General features: G+C 30.4%; 1 protein-coding gene across 17 annotated transcripts; it reads left to right on the top strand.

Moving 5' to 3' along the window:
- The first annotated feature begins 214 nt into the window (after window positions 1-214).
- LOC131940105 (troponin T, skeletal muscle) lies at window positions 215-21,250 on the top strand. Of its 17 annotated transcripts, none has more exons than XM_059298804.1 (17): window positions 215-336; window positions 4,621-4,687; window positions 5,104-5,121; window positions 6,435-6,473; window positions 9,867-9,908; window positions 10,885-10,914; window positions 11,639-11,678; window positions 12,030-12,146; window positions 12,526-12,612; window positions 13,380-13,517; window positions 14,919-14,933; window positions 17,119-17,224; window positions 18,044-18,156; window positions 18,360-18,442; window positions 18,758-18,794; window positions 19,214-19,405; window positions 19,975-21,250. In XM_059298804.1, exons 2-16 carry the CDS (start codon window positions 4,665-4,667, stop codon window positions 19,373-19,375), a joined length of 1,050 nt encoding a protein of 349 aa, XP_059154787.1. In that variant the 5' UTR covers window positions 215-336; window positions 4,621-4,664; the 3' UTR covers window positions 19,376-19,405; window positions 19,975-21,250. The 17 variants fall into 17 exon arrangements, with proteins under 17 accessions (XP_059154787.1, XP_059155050.1, XP_059155366.1 ...); XM_059298719.1 differs by lacking the exon at window positions 215-336 and adding an exon at window positions 343-486; XM_059298874.1 differs by lacking the exon at window positions 215-336 and adding an exon at window positions 553-650.
- The last annotated feature ends 48 nt before the right edge of the window (window positions 21,251-21,298 follow it).

Genomic DNA, 21,298 nt, shown 5'->3' with positions numbered 1-21,298 from the left:
AATAGTTTGATCATATTTATAAACCTCTTCTAAATAAACAATTTCAAATTAATCCGCATTAAAAATATAATTTATTTTTACCTTTTTTTTTAAAATATTAAGAAAAACTGTTGCCTTGTTTACCAGAAGATTTTATTTTCCAAGTTTGATTTAAACTTCCGGTTAAGATTTAACTAAAAATAGACACCATTCTCCCCTTTTCGGCGAAAATGAGCCTATCCCGAGGACGTGCAGTGTGCGAGCGTGTTTCGATAAACATCATTCTTCCCCCTCACTCGCTCTCAGAAACATTCCAGCTTATCTCCTGGGCAGCCATCTTGTTTCGTCCTACTCTAGGTAAGCCCGTGCACCTGTGTTCCAGAGCCCCCCCGGCACCACGGATACACTAGCGCCCTCGCACACACTGTAGCTCCTTTAGTTTGTTTCGTTTCTCACGTGTGCTTTCCTAGACTGTGTAGACGTTTTAGATTTTAATATTTCCAAAAGGTGAGTATTTAATTTAAATCATACGTAAAAATAACAGCAACTCAGTGTTGGTAATTTGATGTAAATTTTGCTCGCTAAACTCGACAACCTGATTGGTTCGTGTCAATGTCAAGGTTGTTCGCAGCCATCTACCGGTGTCCGCTGCCATTTTACTTCTGCTGTAGGTAAGTTGTTTCAAGCCTCGGGAAAAAACGTTCTGATTATATCGATTTTATCCAAATTTATGTATTGATTTCTCGGATTTGTTGATTTCTTGAAAGGTTTTTGAGTTCTTATGTTTCACGTCTGAAAGGATGGTTTATCTAAGTTTATCTTTTATTCTGTTATTCAACATTCGTTTAGAAGGTTAAACATATTTTCCAAATTAATGTTTTATTTGTAATTTTATAAATTATTAAAACAAAAAATTAAATTATAGCAAATTCTAAATCATTATTTACTTACAAAAAGATGTCTATCTATAAAAACCTAAGCATTGTTCTCTCATTGTCAATGCGCTTAGCGAAATCATATCCGAGTTATAAGTTAGCCTAGGTAACATTTAATACGCAATTTATGTTGTAATGACACTCTGGTTTATAAATATATGTATCTATATATAATGATGGTGATACATATTATAAAACACGCACACAAAACACACACACACACACATATATATTATATATATATATATATATATATATATATATATATATATATATATATATATATATATATATATATATATATATATATATATATATATATATATATATATATATATATATATATATATATATATATATATATATATATATTCCTTGATTGTTTTGAATACGAATTAAGCTATAAAATCTAATTTTATATTTGTAAATATATTTAGATTACAAGTGTATTATACTCCGTTTGCACTAGAAAAATCTCGCAACAAGTTAATATTGTATGTAAACATTTTCCCCACGGAACATGTATACTTACTAGACATGTGTAGTATAGATGTCTCAGGTGTAAACGCGGTGTACATGTATATATATATATATATATATATATATATATATATATATATATATATATATATATATATATATATATATATATATGTATATATATATATAAAGTCACAAATATATATGTACAATAATTATGACCTCTCCTTCTCCTTCAACACTTAACATATTCCGTTAGACTGAAATTAACGTATCAACATTTATTCAAGTGAGTAGATGTAATTGTTTCAATTATGTTCTAAATATAAAAAAAACAAAGTTCATTAACACTGTTTGGGATTCTAATTAATCTAAGGTTGTTGATCAGGAAAATTGAGTTCAATAATGTTCTTTCTGGATAAGTAAAAGATCGACTATTTTAAGATGGTTTAAATATTTCTGCTCGCTTAACAAAACCGACAGTAAAAAGAAATCGGTATGAGTTGCTTTATGCCAAGATCAAAGATCAGGAACGATAATTCAAGTACAAGGGAGCGAATCGCATTTGTTTTAAAAACTATTGCTTGCCTACGTCACTGTAAGCCTACTTTACCTGCCTGACAGAACTGGGATAAACACACACACACACCCACACACACACACACACACACACATATCCCCCACAAAAACGTGTGGTGGGGGGGGGGGGCTGAAACTGCTTACCTGGCGTTAACCATGTTCGCTTCAGCTCACCGTGTCTAAAAATAACTAGTCTAAGAAATTATGCTACAAGAAAGCGAAGCATACACAGCATTCTTTGGTGTTCTGGAAAGCTGAACAGGGAGTGTTACTTCTATGTGTACCTGCTACACGGGAGAAGGGACGTGAAATGAAGAAAAAAAAAACAGTTTACATAACGTTTACTAAAGGCGTATTCTTTGTATGATCACTCAAACACGTGACAAAAGTATTTCCTTTGCAATAAGACAACATATTTTTTTAAACTAATATTCAGAACAATCTAGAAAATTAGAATTTAAGAATGCTTCCAATATTGGAAAATTAAGTTTTTAACGTTCAATTTTTTTTAAAGCTTATTATGTAGTTAAACTTTAAAATTAAAACTTATCATCGGGGAGGAGGTTGGTATGACAGGTTTAAACGCAGAGTCTTGAAGAAAGCTGACTGAGTTAAAGTTAAACCGTAAAACTATTAACTAGTGTGACAAGTTGTTTCCCTTACCTGGTTGTACAAGGGCACAATAACAGGATGTGGGTGGATGGGTTTTGGGGTCATTTCTTGCAACAATCTGATCACTTCTCTTGCAGCGATCTTTTACAAGCTTTTATTTAAGCTTTAATTTAATTTGCTTCCTCAGTCGTCAGTCTAGAGCGAAAATTCGGGCACTTAATACTGATAACTTATATACTGAAAAAGAAAATCATAAAAAACGTTTTAATATAACAAGCTTTTATTTAATAATATCTTAAAATGAAAGGTATTTAGTCTGAAACTTAAACGGAAAAGATTTCGTTTTGTAACAAATATTTTATTGCATCTGCTAAAAATTAGGTTACCCTATTTATATTGACGTTTTTTTTCTTGTATATTTGAGAAACACAAATTGCATTCTTAACCCGGCACAGACTAGGGAGCAAAGAACCTCAACTCAGGTTTCATTTATCTCTGTGTACATGACATAATTATCTCCCTCTAACTACCCCCCCCCCCCCCCCCCCCCATTGCCGTCTCTTCTCTCACACTAAAACAGCTGGTCCAGTTAGGTGAAACATTTAGAGTAGTCTCCCCTTTTTGTGTGGGCGTAAATTTTTCTTCTTCTTTTCACATGCTTTTGCCTTGGGTAGCAAATGGAAGTTTATCTAGGCCAGTTGTTGTTACTAGATCTATAAAGATTTTACACGTTAACTTTTTTAACCATAAACACATTGTTTTGGGGGAAGAAAATTACAGAAATTTTAGGGAGGTTTAAAGTTGTCTACAAAAGAAATAAAATTAGAACCGCAGTACTCCTGGGTGGGTTCACGAACATTGCTAATCAGTGTTTCTTCCAGACTTTTTTCTCCGGGGGGGCACTTGAAATTTTCGGGGGGGCGGTAGACTTTCTTCGGGGGGGCGGACACTGTTAAAAGTATATATTTTCTATATAAATTATATAAATTTTATTTCGTTCGGGGGGGAGGCGGTAAAAAATTTTCGGGGGGGCTTCGCCCCCCCGAAGAAATGCCTGGAAGAAACTCTGTTGCTAATTTTATCTATATTTTTTGGGGAGGGGATGAGTATTGTTTTGTCAATATTAATTATAGTTTTTTTAATTTGCAATTTGCTAGAATTTTAAAAATAAAATACAGCAGCCTATAACAGCCACCAGCTAATAACATTGATGGAAAGCGAAACACCCCATGGTGTATTTGAATAAAAACGACTTTTGTTAATAAAAACATTAATTTTTACCTTAGATAAAGGAACAAAATATGTTCTAAAAAGAACAATACCTTCTCCTACTTCCCAAACCATTTAGGCCGATACAGTTAATTTTATGTTCAAGAAAATATCCTCTCTCTCTGCTTAAATCGAAAGCCGAATACTATACATGTTTGTTATACAAGGCTAAAGATAAATAAAACAATCAACATACAGGAAATTAAACCTTCTGTAATGAAATTATACTTTCATTTTTAAAATCAAACTACACCTACATTGTAGAAAGAAAAACTAAAGTTTATCACAAGAAGCATTACAGATATTAACTAAACTATAAGCTAAACTGTACATACCCTAAGGGCACATTACTAAACATACACAACGCTAGATTGTACGTGGTGAGACAATGTCTGCTTAAGAAAAAAAAATTACCTTCAAGTGAAACTATGCCTATCCCGACTTAACTATACTTCTACTGGCTAAATTATCCAATCGCTGATTAAATAATAAATACTCTGACAAAACTATACCTGCTGTGACGAAACTATGCCTACTCTGAAGAAACTATATCCACTCTAACAAAACAATACCACGTTTGACAAAACTATACCTGTTGTGACGAAACTATGCCTACTCTGACAACAAAATACCTCGTTTGACAAAATTATACCCTCTCTGTCGAAACTATACTTACTCTGACGAAGCTATACTTACTCTGACGAAGCTATACCTACTCTGACGAAATTATACTTACTCTGACGAAATGATACCTTTGTGTGTGCAGGTTGCCTGAGGTTCTGGTGTTAGAGATTGCCGCGCTGAACCAAGATGTCTGAAGAGGAACAGACCGTGTAAGTACCACACTCGTGACGTCATATCCGTTTCTGTAGTTGTATGTCTGATTGTTCTCTACTGGTGGTCTGACAGCCGTCTGGCAGAACAGAGTTAGATCTAGGATTAATACTGGATCTAATACTAGTTTTTCGATTATATCGTAATGAGGGTGTGTTAAGCAAAGGTATGAATGTGTTGTATCGAGTTATGTTTAGTAATGAAGAGTTTAGCAGTAATGTGTTTATGGGTAGAAAACAAATAAGTTCGATGAACTTAAGTCATTTCAATTTTTACATTGCTACTGCGAAGACTTCACAACTTTGCTATTTATTCACCGTCCTGTAAATGTAGATGTTTTTAAAATAAAAGACCCTATTTTAATACATAAACATTATTTATTTAATTTAATTTTTTTTTAAATTTTTTTCCACAGTGAGGCTGGCGGGGAGGAGTAAGTATTAATTAAAATTAATTTAATTTTGACACGGCAATTCGTAGGCCTCTATCTACATACCGTGACAAAGTATATCGTTAACATCAATGGCTGAAAAAGTTTCTTCGCAACAATCTTAATTTAATTTTAATCTTGCATTGACCTAACTTAACATGGGCCAATTTATCATGCTAACACAACGATGTACAGGCCACTTTATCCAACTAACATAACAATGGCCATCGTATAACCATTTTGTCCAACTAATATAACAATGGTCAGTGTATGAATATAACATTAAAATGGCCGTTTTATCAAGCAAGCATAACAAGGGCCGTAATTAATCGTTATTCAATATCCTTCGTATGTTTCAATAACTGCAATTGTCAGTGAAGTGTTGCCTTTGCGCACACAGCTTAATCTACCACACACAATCAAATGGCGCTGTGTCTTTCGCATGTTTCAATGACACAAACAAGGGGCGCTGCACCTCACTCAATTCACAGTAAGACGTTCAGACAACGCGCCTCTTTCATAACATGGCCACGTTATGAGCAGCGTGTCACACACTGTGTTGTAGACAAACAGTAACGTCTAGACATGCCCCAATTATGACAGGGATATGTTTTAAAAGCGCCTCACACACGTCATGTTTAAGATATGCCCCTCCAAAAACAGTAGAGCTAAGACATGACCCAATCATAATAGGGATATGTTTTAAAAGCGCCGCACACACAACATGTTTAAGATATGCCCCTCCAAAAACTGTAAAGTTAAGACGTGGCGCCCCCATAAACGATAAAGTTAAAACATGCCCCCCCCCCCCACAAACGGATAATTTAAAACATGTCACTCACAAATATTTTAAACTTAACCACACACCAGGGCAGAGTGTCAACACTATCTTCAAAACTTTGGCCTGTGGCATTACTGCATTAATGGAATATGCTGCAAAAACTCGCCTTTGGCAAGCTCATTGTCATATTTAAATAGTCTGTATAACATCATGTTTAACATAATCTATCTCAAAGTCATACACGTAACGATTCATATATACTTTGTCATAACCTCATAACCTTAATTATAACCTTTAACATAACCTTCTATAGCATATTTAACGTAATCTTTTAAATTATCTTTAACATAACATTTACATAATCTTTAACACAAACATTTTACACAAGCTTTTACTTTTCATAATCATTAACATAATTCTTAAAATAATCCAGCAGTAATATTTTACATTGACATTAACATGCGATCATTAACATTAACGCTGACTGTTTTGGCACGTCGCTTCATTAACTCTCTCACTGTGATCACCTTTCTAGAGAAGCCCCAGCACAGGCCGCGGAAGAGTCTACATCGGCGTAAGTCAGCACACGCATTCTCGTTTCCGTAGCAACGAGTTTTTTTTATTCGTTTCTAGCTGGGTTCCTGTGTCTTCCACCTCCCCTCCATTTCCCGTTCCTAGTTTTTAATTTACCTACACATTTTTTGTTACGCTGCCAAAATCTGTAGCCGGCTTGAAGTAGAAGTCTAGAACCTGGGCTATGTGTTGTGCGGTGTTAGGTGAAGTTTGATATAGGCTTTTGATGATAGTGCATAGGGAAAGGGGTGGGGCTGTGATATACTTGTGCCAGCATGTACACACATGTACACATAAATATACAGTACATATAATATACAAAAACACGTTTGTACACTCGAAGCTATAAAAGATAAACGTAGATAAATTTGACTCATAAACATATAGACATAAGCTCACACGTAGGCTATTTTTAAAATGTCCATTACTGGTACTGACATGCCAATCATATTGAGCCTACACTATAAAAAACAACGCAAAAAATTTGCATAAATGAACACCATACACACATTCATTTGTAAACAAAATATTTTAGCACACGCCTAGTAGAAACACACCAAAAGAACTCACTACACTTTACACACATATAAATAACAACTGCTAATCAATAATAATGTATTAAATACACACACTAAGAAGCACACGCTTAATAGCATTTTATAAAACAACATGCCACTGCCCATTGCTTCTTATTAGTAGATTCAAGCAAGTTTAAGAATTTTAATAAGGGTCTGAAAACATAAAAAGGGAATTTAGAAAAGTTCTGAGATATTTTGATGTTTTCTTCCTAGTGCATCTTGCAAAAACTCTTGCACATTAACATCTCAGCTTCTTTGTAAGGTTGATCTACTAATCAAATGTGCAGGCTGAATGTTTTAACTGAGGATCATTATGTAGAGTTTATATTTTATATATTTTTAAATATTTTATACATGATATTCCTAAAGTATTCATAGACTGAGCCCAGCGCGAACAGTTTTTTCTTTATAACCATATCTAATAAATAATTTACTTATCAATGGGTCACCCACAAATGACGACACGTTTTTTGGAAGATCCCCCCCTCCTCCCCATCGTAAAATATCGTCACAGAAAGCCTAACCTCCGCCCCAAAAGTGATATTATACTTAAGACTACAGCCCCCCCTCCCCACCCCCCCCCCCCCTCACTCCCGCCTTTAGCAAAACTGCATTTTTTGTTTTTAAAACATCCATTTCTTGTGAAAAACATTTACTGAACTAAGTTAACGCTGATTATATATAAATACATTTCAGTTACAATTTCCAAAAACAACTTTTAAAAACTGGTAATAACGGCTGAAAATCTGTTGCTAAACTTACTATATGCAATAGCGTGTCCTCGCGCTTTCTGCCCCCCCCCCTTTCCCCCTTCCCACAAACTAATCGTCACGAAATTCCGAACACCCCTTCCATATGAGTGTGATGTCATTAATGGACACCCCCCCCCCCTAGGAAAAAAAAAAGAAAAAAGAAAAAACGAATATAAAAAATAAAGTATGTAGATAATCTATGTCAGGGGAAGTGACTCATCAGAGAACAAACGAAAAACATAAATCGAGTTATGGTGGATTGATCACCAATGAAAGCATGATCACGTAAACAGTGTTTCTTCAAGACTTTTTTCTCCGGGCGGGCATTTGAAATTTTCGGGGGGGGGGGGGGGGCATCTCTTCGGGGGGTGCCCCCCCCCCCCCCCCGAAGAGATGCCTGGAAGAAACTTTGCACGTAAATCTATTCTTTTTATGCAGCCCTTTAGTTTTAGAACATGTAGAACTTGTGTAGATCTAAAGGTAGATTATATTTTTTATTTTGACTGTTGAGCAAGGGTATTTAAATTTTTACACACAGCCAATGCTGATCCATGTTGTATTTTATAGTCGATACCAGACAACTAGTACTGTAGTATTACTTCTTACTTATTACTAGAACAAGCCAAGAATTAGAAATGTAACTAAAAATTTAAAAAAGTGTTATATTATAATTGGTAATCTATCGTTTTGGGTACGTAAAATCGCCCGCGGCTATTTATGTACGAAAACGTTACCTCATTGTCAAGGCTTTAATAGAAGTATATTGTCATACTTGTGTGTCAAATATTATAGATAAATGAATAATAAACCTAAATCAATGGCTAAATATATCGATACAGGCCAGAAATTAACTTTAAACAGCAGTGTCTGAGAGCAAGATTTGCTATATAAACAGCAGCCATTTGTAAAATAGAGTGGCTTCCCCCTGAATCTGGCGCTAAAAGCTTATAAATATAAAACTTAGACAAGATGGCTGCTATAGTAAATGAGCATGGTTGCATCTGTTGGAAACATCGTTTGTCTTCATTTATTACGGAAAAGTTTTAATTCAATTGTTTAAAAACAGGTACATAAATGAATCAAGGAAACATTTTTGAATTTTTTAAAACATAAATCTTCCTCAAAATGTGAAATAATTATTAAAATTTAAGGAGTCACCTGTTTTTCACATTACAAATCGCGGGCGATTTTACGTACCCAAAACGATAGATTACCTTATAATTATATACTAGTAGATTCTATATAGAAATCTATAATTTATATTTTTATATAGAAATCTATTCTTTTCTCGGAAAACTTAAACAAACAAACAACCAAGTAAAACCGATATGAACTGATATTTAGAAATTAGATCTAGATCTAAGTCTATATTCTATATCATATCTAATATTATCTAACTCTAGTACTAGTTCTCTAGAGATCAAGAATCTAGGCTAGAATAATCTTGTCTAGATTTAATCGAGATCCAGATATTTTTATTTTTATCAACTATTCAGAGACTATTCTACCTTTATTATCTTCCCCCACCCACACTTCTTTAATGGTTTTTTTGTGTGGTTTATTTGGCTGTTCAATGTTGTGGATGATAATTAAATTCAATCAAATGTTTGTGTTAAAGTTAATGTAACGTCATAGTCTTAGCTCAGTAGCTTGATTGAATGAAAGCATTTGTTTCTTGCTGAAAAATCATATGTATTTTTTTTTGTAATGCACACTTCTGTTGTTTGCAAGTTTTAAATGTGCTGTCCATTAAATAGTAAATATGCCTTCATCATTGGTATTGATCAGGAACTTTTAAGAAACACAGCATTTTATACTAGATTCACAATTTTGAAAACTAAATTTCTTCCAACACAAAATTCAGAATAGATTCTATATTTGAACTCAGTCTGTTAAGATTCTATACTACAGTAAGACAGTAAACATAGTGAAGTCTTGAGCCCAAAGCTAATGCTTCAGTCAGCTACTAGATCCTATGAGACAATCAAATATCACATTCTAATCCAATGGTCATACACCTATTGTTGACTCAATAATTGCCACCACATTTTCCTGTTTGCTCAGGGAGCACCATGAGGAGAGATCCCATGAGTTTGGAGGTGACCAGTAAGTCAAGCAGAGTGTTCTCAGTTGTCCAAAATTAATTCACACTCACCTGTTTGAATTTTTCTTATAAATTAATGACAGAAATTTGATGTTGTTGATTTCAATATTATTATTAATTAATCAATTACATTTTCTTATTCATTAATTTTTTTAATCTACCTAGTAAAAAACACATAATTGGTTTGAAATTAACTTGTATAATTAATTCAAGCTTTTTGGTGCAATTTTTCATTTTCAAGTATTAGATCTATCATTTTTAAATTGATAAACAAAAATGAAGATAACTAAAAAAAAAATATCACAAAACACAATGCATATGTTTGTTGGACAAAAGGAACACTAAAGAGAGTATTTTACTTTTGAAATATAGCCTTCATGAGTGGCCAGATTTTGGTAATGAAATTTGTATGAAAACATATTTTATAAAAAAAGCTATAAGAATGCACTAAACAGCTGCATTATTTGTGCACTATCATTGCTATTATGCCAGGTATGTTTGTTTTATTGTCAAATGATTTGTACAACTTTTCAAAATGCTTTTGTTGTTGTAATCTAACCATTTTTTTTAAAGACAACTAACTTTTAATTTTTAAACTTCGAGCTTTAGTCAAATTGTAATATGGTAAATTATAACAGTCTAGCTTTATAAAAATCCTTTATCAGGCAAAATGAATGATCTAGCTGTAATAATGGTACTATATTTAAGAAACAATATAATTGGTGTCACCTGCTCCACCACCCAGTTAGTTTTAAATTAGCTGAATATAATATTTTTAAACTTTCTTGTTTTCTTTAAATATTTTAAGTTGATTTACAATTACACTTTTTTTTAACTCACTGTATGTTGTTATTTAAATTATAATACTTGTTTTTAATAAAATTCTTAACTGTATTAAACAATTAATTCTTTTAAATGTTGAATTAACAATACTAATATGACAATCTATTTATAATCCACTGATGTTGATGATGTAAGAACTGAAATCCAAGAGGGAGGAACACCTGTGTGAGTTAACTACAAGTAGCTGTAGCCGGATTGATGTTTCATTTTATGACACACTAGTCTATACTGTGCACATTTTGTTTTCCGTTAAATTATTCTTATTTTAGCAACGATCATTTTTTAATTTACGCAATTTTGTCAGTAGATAATTTTGATGAATTTTTTTTTAAAGTTTAGCATTTTTGTTTTTTATAAATGTATTTGGTTTTACTATGTTCGTAAACTGCATGCATAATTTTAAACCTATCAAATCAATTTAGCTATTTTTTTCATTAAGTTTTATGATTCAATTTCATAATTTCTTTTGTCCCCACCTATAAATTGTTGTTGTATGTATATATGTGTGTGTGTGTATATATTGTTGTTTTGCTATACTTAAACAATTCCAGAAATATTTCTTGTATATTTTAAAAAACATTAATGTCCAGTTCTCATGTATCTTTTGCTTCGGTATATATTGAGGGTCAAATTAAACTTTATATATGCAATAGATTGAATGAATGATTTTATATGGAGTTGGATATAAAATATTTTAAAAAAATAATGTATTTAAATCTGTTCATTTTATCAATCAAAATGTTATTAACATTTTTAAATAGGCCTCCATCTTTTTGATACATTTAATAACATATTCATAGCATGTTTTTTGTAAGTTTAAAATTTCTAAACTATATGACTTGAAAACCAAGGAACAATGCTATTATAATAATCTTTTGTAATTCTACAGAAATGCGGATGATGCCAATGAAGCTAAGAGAGCCATGGAGGTACTTATTTTATTATTTAACCTTAATATTGTTACATTTTTTTATAGATGAGACATATATGTTGATAGTATCTTTATGCATAGTATATATATATATATATATATATATATATATATATATATATATATATATGTATGTGTGTGTGTGTGTGTGTGTGTGTGTGTGTGTGTGTGTGTGTGTGTGTGTGTGTGTGTGTGTGTGTGTGTGTGTGTGTGTGTGTGTGTGTGTGTGTGTGTGTGTGTGTGTGTGTGTTTATATATGTATTATATATATATTTCTATTTTAACAATATTTTGTTTCGAAACTATTTCATATCTGACCTTGACATGTTGCTCTTGTATAAAATGACAGGAAGCCAAGAGAGCTCGCTTGGAAAAGCAAGCTGCTGACTTAGCTGAGTACGAGGAGATGAGGAAGGCTGAGAAGGTCAAGGAAGAGGAGGAGATCCGCAACCTTAGGGAGAAAAGAGTATGTGAATTCTCCCTTCAGGATCTTTATTTACATTTTTTTTTTGGACCATGAGATTTCTTAATTTCTAGTAATTTTTTATTAAAACATAAAATTTTGCAAGAAGACAATATATTCTGTAACATTTTTTACATTAAAAAATATTAAAAATGTGTTTGTATTTTTATCTACCTCTAGATTATGGCATTAATTTTAAATGGATTTTTTTTAAAAATATTCACACTTTAACCTATTTTTTCACCTATTTTTTAAATACGTGTTAGTTTCTAGTGTATCATTACTGAGGTAAAAAAAAATGTAAACTTATTTCTTTATAAGTGTTAGCTTCTAGTGTATCATTACTGCAGTGTGTGAATAAATTGTTGGTGTTGTTGAACAGATCCAGCGCCAGAAGGAAAGAGCTGAGGAAGAAAAGAGACTGGCTGAGTACAGAGCTCAGGAGGAGGTCAGGAGGAAGGCTGATGAGGTCAGTAGAAACTGAACATCGTAAGAATACCAGATACTTTATACATTTAAGACATTGGTACCCAATGTATGATGGGTACAGCATTACACTGAAGCTAAATTTATTTTAGTTTAGTATTACTCTAAAATCCTAGACATGAAGGTGGAGTGTTACTTTCAGATTCATAGTATGTATTGTCTTGCGCTAAACTCAGGCTCTTTAGGGTGCTAATTTAGTTAAATTGAAAACACTTTTCACAACTAGCCTACAGAGAATAGAAGATAATTTTAAAAATTAATTGACTTTTAGATTATGTTGATAGAAACATTATTTTATTCTGTTGAATTTGGTTCCCAGAAAAATGCGAGATTGGAAAACTGTAGAATGGAAAACTGAGCAACAGAAAACTGCACAAATAGAAAAATGCAAATGCAAACTAATTATACTACTACACTTTAATTTTGTTATATTTCATGGAAACATGTTTTGTTATTCTACAGTGTACAATTAGTCACTATTTGTAATGTCTATAAATGCTTAACTTAAGAAAACAAATGTGAGCAGTTTTCCGTTGCGCATCTTTCCAGTCACCTTTGAATTAATATTTAAGTAGGCTCAACATGATTAATCAGTATAATATATAAGAATATATTTTGGTGTCAATTTTTTAAGCCTTTTTAAAGACATTTTTAATTATTAAAAAATTTTTTTTGGGTATTATTGTATGTTTTTATTATTATCTATTAATATCTTTTTAAGAGTTTATTTTTGCGTGATCTCCTTTACAGGAAGAAAGAAGGAGGAAGAAGCAAGATGAGGAGACCAGGGTGAAGGATGAGCGTGAGAAGAAGAAGAAGGAGGCAGAGGAGAGGTTGAAGCCCAAGGGCCGCAACTTCAAGATCTCCAAGAAGAGCGACTCGGAAAAGGTGCCTGGTTCAGTGAGTCATCTAGATTTATTGCGGTCTTGTAGCAACACACAGACACACAATAAAAACTTGCACAACATGTATTTTAAAATTCCATTATAAATGAACAAACTTAATTCCAATACAGTTTATACAGTACTTGAGAAATGTAAGGGTGATATAAAGTTCAATGCATTTATTTATTATAAAACTAGAAATAAAAAGCTTACATAATAAACAACACAGTGACCGTGTCATTTTCTACTTCACTACAAAGAATAAAATTAGGAAATAAAAGCAGTTTTAAAAATTGATATAGATATTAATTTAAATAATCATTTTCAGTCAAATATGTTGAGCATTATTAATTAATGTCTATAAGATAATAGATCATTTAAGAATTTTTTTATAGTCTTAATCAAGGTTTGGTTCAAGTTAAAATTCCTTAGTAAGTACTGACTATTTTATCAAGCACCGTGAAAGGTTTTCAGTCTGTCATGTTTAAAAAATGTTAATTTTATTCATGCAAATAAGGAAAATTAAAATTCATTTTTTAATAATATAGCAGAAACAATAAAATAAACACAGCATTATTAATTTTTTAATCTTTCTTTTGCTTGTTTTTTTTATTGTCATAGACATTCCAAAAACTATTATGTATTTAAAACCATTTTTCTTAGTAAAATAAAGTGTTTTTATAGTAAAACAAATAAACACATAAGGGGAGAGTTCATCCTAAAGACCGCAATGTAGTTCCATTTGTTTGTGCCATCATTTTTTAAAGTTTTGTTTTTAAATTAAACTAACAAGGCTCATTTGTCTCTGTGTGTTTCTGTTTTACTAACTTTTAGATGTCTTTTAGTTATGTTTAATTTATTTCTTTTTCTCTTCTTTGCTGAGTGTAGCTGAGTTATTTACTGTTGCAAAATTTATTTCAAACCCTTTAATTAGCTATTGGTTATTTTTAATATGCTTTTATGTTGTAATGGATTAATTTTTAAAAATAATTACTGTCTAATGATATTAAATAATAAAAAAATTCAATAATTGATTCAGTGTTGAATTGACAGCTGTTTTTAAACAATTTAACAACAGATACTTTGTAGTTGTCAGTTCACCTTTTATTAAATTTTAAAGAAACATTTTTTATTGGTAACTGCAATTATAACATTTTGGATCTCCTAATAAATAAATGGCTGTCAAATAAATCATAATGTAATTAAACCTTTTAAAAAAAGATAATGAAAATAAAATCAACAACTAATTTTTGTTAGAAATAAGAATATTCTCTTAAATTTAAAGGCTCTAAAGTTTATACACTAAGTTCCCTTTTGTACTTTTTTATAATGTGTAACTAAGTTGATACTATTGCCTATTTCTGATAATTAACTATCAACTTATACTAACACGTTTTTCTTACAGGGAGGATCTGATGGGGTAAATAAACACAAAATTGGTGTTAGATTTGACTTGTCCAAGCCTTTACACCTAATATAAATCTAACCAATGTTTTAACATTTTTATTTATTTGTTATTTTTGCATCCTTTTTTTTAGCCTCTTCACTCAAAAAGATTTATTTGTAAATGAAAAAAAAAAGCTGCTTTGCTTCTAAGTATCTAACTTTTAGAAAATTATTAAAAGAGGCTGAAAACATTTTTGTCATCTATTCATTTTTATTTTTGCAATTTAATATAGAATCATTTTTCATCAATTTTAAAGTAGCACATTTTTAAAAAAATACTTTAGAACAATATCTTGAAGATAAATTTGTTAAACACCCTAAGAACCCTGAAGATTCCAGCCTCAATCTTTTTGTTTTCCAACTTCCCACATTCCCACACATCCCTGTTTTTATATTTCCCTCAGATTGATGTATGTTTACCAATTGTTGATTCCCTACCACACTAAAATGAATATTTTAAACTTTATATTTACAACGTTTGGGTATAGTGATGATGTTTTATTCCCTGACTAACTAAATTTCAGATTTTAAAAAGTTTATATTTCCCTCTTTTAGTGTTTGTAATGATGGTTGATTACCTACCTGACTAAATTTTCATTTTCAAAAATTCAAATAGTTGCATCAAACTAAAATAATTTTCCCTTCTGAATAGATCCCAGTTTTTTAAAAATGTTTTTTTCTAAAGAGATATTGTTCTAAAAAACAATGTTGGACTTTTGGAAATTAAATAAACATATATATTAAAACCTACTTTGTCAATTCTGTTCACAATTCAACAACATTTTAAATTTATTTTCATATCTCTTTGAAAATAAAAATAAAAATTCAATATTCCAAAAGTTTAGTGACATGTACATGAAGGTGGCTGTATCTGTTTCATATTATTTATAAAAATGGCTATGTATGAAATAATTTATAAAATATTACTTACAAAAGCTAGTTAATTGTTATGTAGCGTGTTATCTTGTGAATTTTCGTCAACAGTTTTTTCAGTATATACTTTTCTGTTTTAGATTGTAATGGAAATTGAGTTTGACAAAAAGTAGAATTTGTATAAAAAACATTATAATTTTCATTTTACACATCATAGGACTCATACAATTTTTTTTTATCATCCCGGACTAATATATTTTTAAAACTTCTCATTTTTCAATTATGTTGCTAACAATTCTAATGCACGATTTGCTTTGCCTGTAGTATATTCATATATATATATATATATATATATATATATATATATATATATATATATATATATATATATATATATATATATATATATATATATATATATATATATATATATATATATATTTATTTATTTATTTATATGTATATATATATATATATATATATATATATATATATATATATATATATATATATATATATATATATATATATATATATATATATATATATGTATGTATGTATATGTATATATATATATATATATATATATATATATATATATATATATATATAGACTAACACATGCTTCAAGCTTTACATTTAGTTATCAACGTCATTGAAATCTCCTCTTGTTATCAATATAAAATTCATTTAAAAAGAATAATTTTTTAACTATCATTTTTAATGTATCCAATAGATTAATACCATATTCAATTTTAGTTCTCAAAAATGAAAGAAAACAAAATAAAGCATTTGATTATTTTCTTCCAAAGGGTAATGCTTATAAGACCAATTGTTTGTTGGTTAATTACACTACTACCGTACTGCAGGAAGTTCAATAACACTCGTTGCTTTTAATTATTTAATTACCGGACTTTTTTTTTTTAAAGAATAGCATTAAATAATGTTTACTGTTAATTAAATATTTTTCTTTCAGTATTTCACTCTAAGATGTTTATCTTAGACATAGTCACTATAATTATTTTAGAAGATATAGTTTTCCAATAGCTCTTAGACTTCTTTTTTTTTTACACATTCCTCTACTTTTATTAACTTATAAAAACAATTTCATATTTCTTTTCCTTTGATATTATTTTGCTATTTTTTTCAAAGCAGACATTTAAAAAACACATCACACACACAACTATTATATTAATTAAAAAACTCATTAGAGCTGAGACTACAAGAACTAACGAGCTAGTGTCTAAAACTCAAAGATTTTCAAATTTATGTGCCGAAACTTTTAGTTGGATTCTATCATGAGCAAAGAGGAGCTTCAGAAGTCTAAGGAACAGCTGGAAGAGGAGAAGCAAGCAATCCTGGCTCAGCGCATCCAGCCTCTCAGCATTGATGGTAAGGGGGAGAACTTCTACAACTCTTTGATTATATGTTCTGTGATATTTTATTAGTGCTAGAGTCAGGGGAATATTTCAGGTTAGGGTGGGATTTTGAGTTTCTGTATGGTTCAAGTTTATAAATCCAGAGGTCAGTGTGGTCGAGTCGGTAAAGCTCATGGTTGCTAAACCAAAAAGTCTCAAGTTCGAACCCATGGGCAGATGAGGCTCATTACGTGGGGACAGCCGCTCTTCTAGGAGAGACAACTCCAAAATCAAATAACTGCTGCCTTGTTGCTTGTTCTTGGATGGACAAAGGCTATGGAAGCAAATCCAAAAAGAAAAGCAGGCAGAAATCGGAGTCAATGGCGCATAACCAGTTGACATGTATACTTAATTGTGTTGGAGGGAATCTCTTCCAACAATAAAATCAAAAACGAAGAAGAAGATAGATCCACTAAACTTTTAGAGTCATAATTTTGTTACAATCTTTGTTAGAGTTAAGATGATGATTTAGGGCAGGTTTGGATAATAAGCTGTAACTGTTTATGAGTTTTATACTGTGTTTAGTGTAAGTCTTTATAGACATTATAATTAATATATATATATATATATATGGCTGTGAAATAAATAACTCAAATGTTTAAAACATTTTAGCTAATTATTTTGTTAAAATAAAAAATAAAAATGTAAAATATTTGGCAAAAAAAAACCAAACAGTTAATAGTGCTTTTTTAAACATTAAAAAAATATTTTCAATGTTTTAAATTAACCAAAACATTGTTTTAAAAAAAGTTGAACTACACTAATGACACTTATCATATCAATGACTTTATAGGATTGGCATCTGACAAGCTTATTGAGAAAGCAAAGGAACTGAACGATCACATCAAGCGTCTTGAGGGTGACAAATATGACCTGGAACAACGCTTCAAGAGACAACAATATGATGTATGCTCAATAATGAGATCTTTATACACTTGTTTCATTATTTTTTAAATAAATGTAAAAAAAAATAATTTCATTTTTTAACATAAATTATATTTTTTTATCATAGTTAATACAAATTATTTCCAGTATCTATACATCTATATATTTATATATGTATTATCTATTAAAATCAGTTATAACATTTTTTTAAATCCTCCCTCAAGATGATTGAGCTGGCTGAACGTGCCAGGCAAATGAACAAAGGCAAGGCCAAACGTGGAGTCACCACTGTCCAAGTTGATGAGTCGTAAGTAAAAACTATTCTTTCTTCATCCATGTTCTAGCCAGATTAATTTACAGCTAGTCGGCTGTTTTTTTCCTTGCTTACATACATTTTTAATACTAGAAGATATACTCTTATTTAATTTATAATAAATATTTTAAAATATAATATTTGATACTAGTAGCATTTTTATTCATTGTTTAAATTTTTTTTTAAATGAACATAATGTCTCAACCTCAACTTTTATTATATAAGATACTTTATTTAGATTTATTGTGTATCTTGGGGTTTGGTCTATATACTGTTCAAAATGAATTATTTATTATTTTGTCATTACAGCTTTGACCGTCTGGCTGATAAATTTACCAGTGCTCCAGTAAGTTGTAGTTTTTTATTGGCAAAGCATGTTTACATAACGCAATAATTCTAAATATTGTTTTAAGTTTTATTCAACTATTACATAAACTATTCATAATGTTTAAAATGTTTAATGTTTATATAATTTAATTTATTTAATTACTGCTGAAAAATTCTTATAGAATTTTTATAATTGTTGCTGTTTTTTAACCCTATTTTTATATATTATAAAAATATTTTATTTAAAAAAAATTTTAGTTTACATGAATTAATTCATTTGAATCAGTTAACATTTTAAAATCTAACTTGAATATGTTACTTTAAAAATATATTTCTGTAAGTGTAATTTAACACAATTTACCATAGACCACCGATAAACAAATCCATTTCAATTAACCTTGGATTTCTTCAGAATTTAATTTTTATTATGATCTCCAGCCCAAGATTCAACTCTGCAGTAAGTATGAGCGCCACACAGACCACAGATCATACAAGGAAAGAATGGTTCTTTTCGAAGATCTTGCCAAGGAGCCCCCACCCCCTGAAATCAAGAGAGTCGGCAAGGTTACACCCTCTCCAGCTGCAGAGGATGCAGAGTAGAGTGGAAGGACATTTTTTTTTGGTTCTGGGGTAATGTAGTTTTCTTGTTGCAAGCTAATTTACAATAGCTATGAAAAATGCTATTAGATAAGATTTTACTGATTGTTGGTCAAAGAATATTTGTCAAAATAAAAGCTTCATAGACAAAAATTTGAATCAATCATTTTTAGACAAAATTAAATTAATATGAAATATACAGAGACAAACTCTTCATTGACTAAATCAAAACTTGATATTGAAGGACCAAAAATTGTAGAGACTAAATAGGTTGAACATTATCTTTACAGATAAAATCTTCACAATTTCCTTACAGTCAAAATCTTAAATCAATATCCAAAATAAAATACCCTGAATCACAACACTTCCAGAAATGTAATCTAAGACAAAATGTCAGCTATCAAAGATGTCCCTAAATAAAAATACTCCTTAGAAAAAATTATCTGAAAAACATAATCTCCCCTACAAATACTATTTAGTATTAATGCACTAATTTTGTATATTGTACATTTTATCAACCTTCTGTTTAATATTTTAATGAATCGAAATTAAGAAAATGTATATATTGATTTGTTTAAAAAAATTTCAAATATCTTCCACAGGGTTTATAGGAAAATATTCTCTTCAAATTTTCTTTTGTACAATAAAATCTCTCAACGCCAAATCCTGCATAGAATAGACTAACTCGTCTTGAACCCCCAAATCACAATCACCAAACAGCGAATCAAAGCCAGCATAAGAGCGTAAAAATCAATGGACATTACCTTGGATGGCGTTAAAAAAATTTATTCAATGTAAATTTTACAACTACTATTTAATTTTGCTTTTGTCTGCAATAGTAGTATAATATCATGTCATTTTTCAGTGTTTTTTTAAACCAATAACAAAATAGCTCTTGTATCTACTCTTAAGAAACTCACAAAATCCTACAGAAATATATTTTAACAATTTATTTTTGCCTAATCCACCTCATTAGTTGAAACTGTTTATTTATGATTTGATAGTGATGGTAAATTGATGCTAAGGATAAATGCAATGAAAGAGAACATCTGTGGAATAAGCTTCAATTTCAGTTTTATTTTTATTTTTTTATTTTTTTTTGCATTCATCACATCTCCGTATTTGAAACGCCAGTCCAACTGTACACAACAGTCACGCAGTGATGAAAATTGTGCCCAACTTGTGATATGTCTCTAGTATTGAACACGTCCCCAAGAGTTTGTTTCAATTGATTTGGGTGTTTTTTAAACAAAAATAAAACAGCTCTTTTTTGTTTCGTTTGTTTGTTGTAAATACGAATTTTTTTTTTCCTGGCTTTCTTATTTATTTTCTTCACTTAACCTTTTTTTTTATCATAAATATTTGTGCAATAATAGAGCTTAACAGCCATGCATTTCATATCATTTAACTTGAATCACAGTTCAATTTCAGGCATTAAACATGTCTTAAAGTCTTACAAATAAAACACTTTTTAATTTTGCATTTTAGTGGTTAGCTATTATAATATAAGTAGCAACTACCATCTGCAAACAAATGCTCAAAAGAAAAAAAACACAACATCAAAAGCCAGCCTTAACAAGATCACAGAAATCCAGCAGTTTCACCAATAAAATGCTAATTAAAAATTGTTTTTAGTCAAATGTAAGCTAAAAAACAAATCTTTACTAGGGATGGAGACTTCCATAATCTCTTAGGCTACCTGTTGATTGGGTTGAAATTCAAGTTGAATGAAGGAGAAATGTGTGCATGCTGACCACTTAAGTTGTTAATTTATTTGGTTTTTTTATCACATGACCCATGTACAAAAGTGGATACACTCAGTAGTCAACTGAAACTAGGTAATAATTTACAAGAAAATATTAATTTCTTTTAAAAATATCTTCTGAGTTTGTTTTTTAATTTAAGGAGTGAAAGATGGGCGATTCA

Source organism: Physella acuta, unplaced genomic scaffold (assembly GCF_028476545.2).
Source record: "Physella acuta isolate Inbredline_101_S28 unplaced genomic scaffold, ASM2847654v3 ptg000006l, whole genome shotgun sequence".
In the NCBI taxonomy this organism is placed as follows: domain Eukaryota; kingdom Metazoa; phylum Mollusca; class Gastropoda; family Physidae; genus Physella; species Physella acuta.
Note: the sequence above shows the minus strand (reverse complement) of the source record. Positions and strands in the feature narration are given on the sequence as shown.

Coding starts and splice junctions, on each gene's coding strand:
- LOC131940105 (XM_059298804.1), top strand. CDS start 4,665: ATGTCTGAAGAGGAACAGACCGT. Junction 12,147..12,525: donor GCAACCTTAGGGAGAAAAGA/GTATGTGAATTC, acceptor GTTGTTGAACAG/ATCCAGCGCCAGAAGGAAAG. Junction 17,225..18,043: donor CCAGCCTCTCAGCATTGATG/GTAAGGGGGAGA, acceptor ATGACTTTATAG/GATTGGCATCTGACAAGCTT.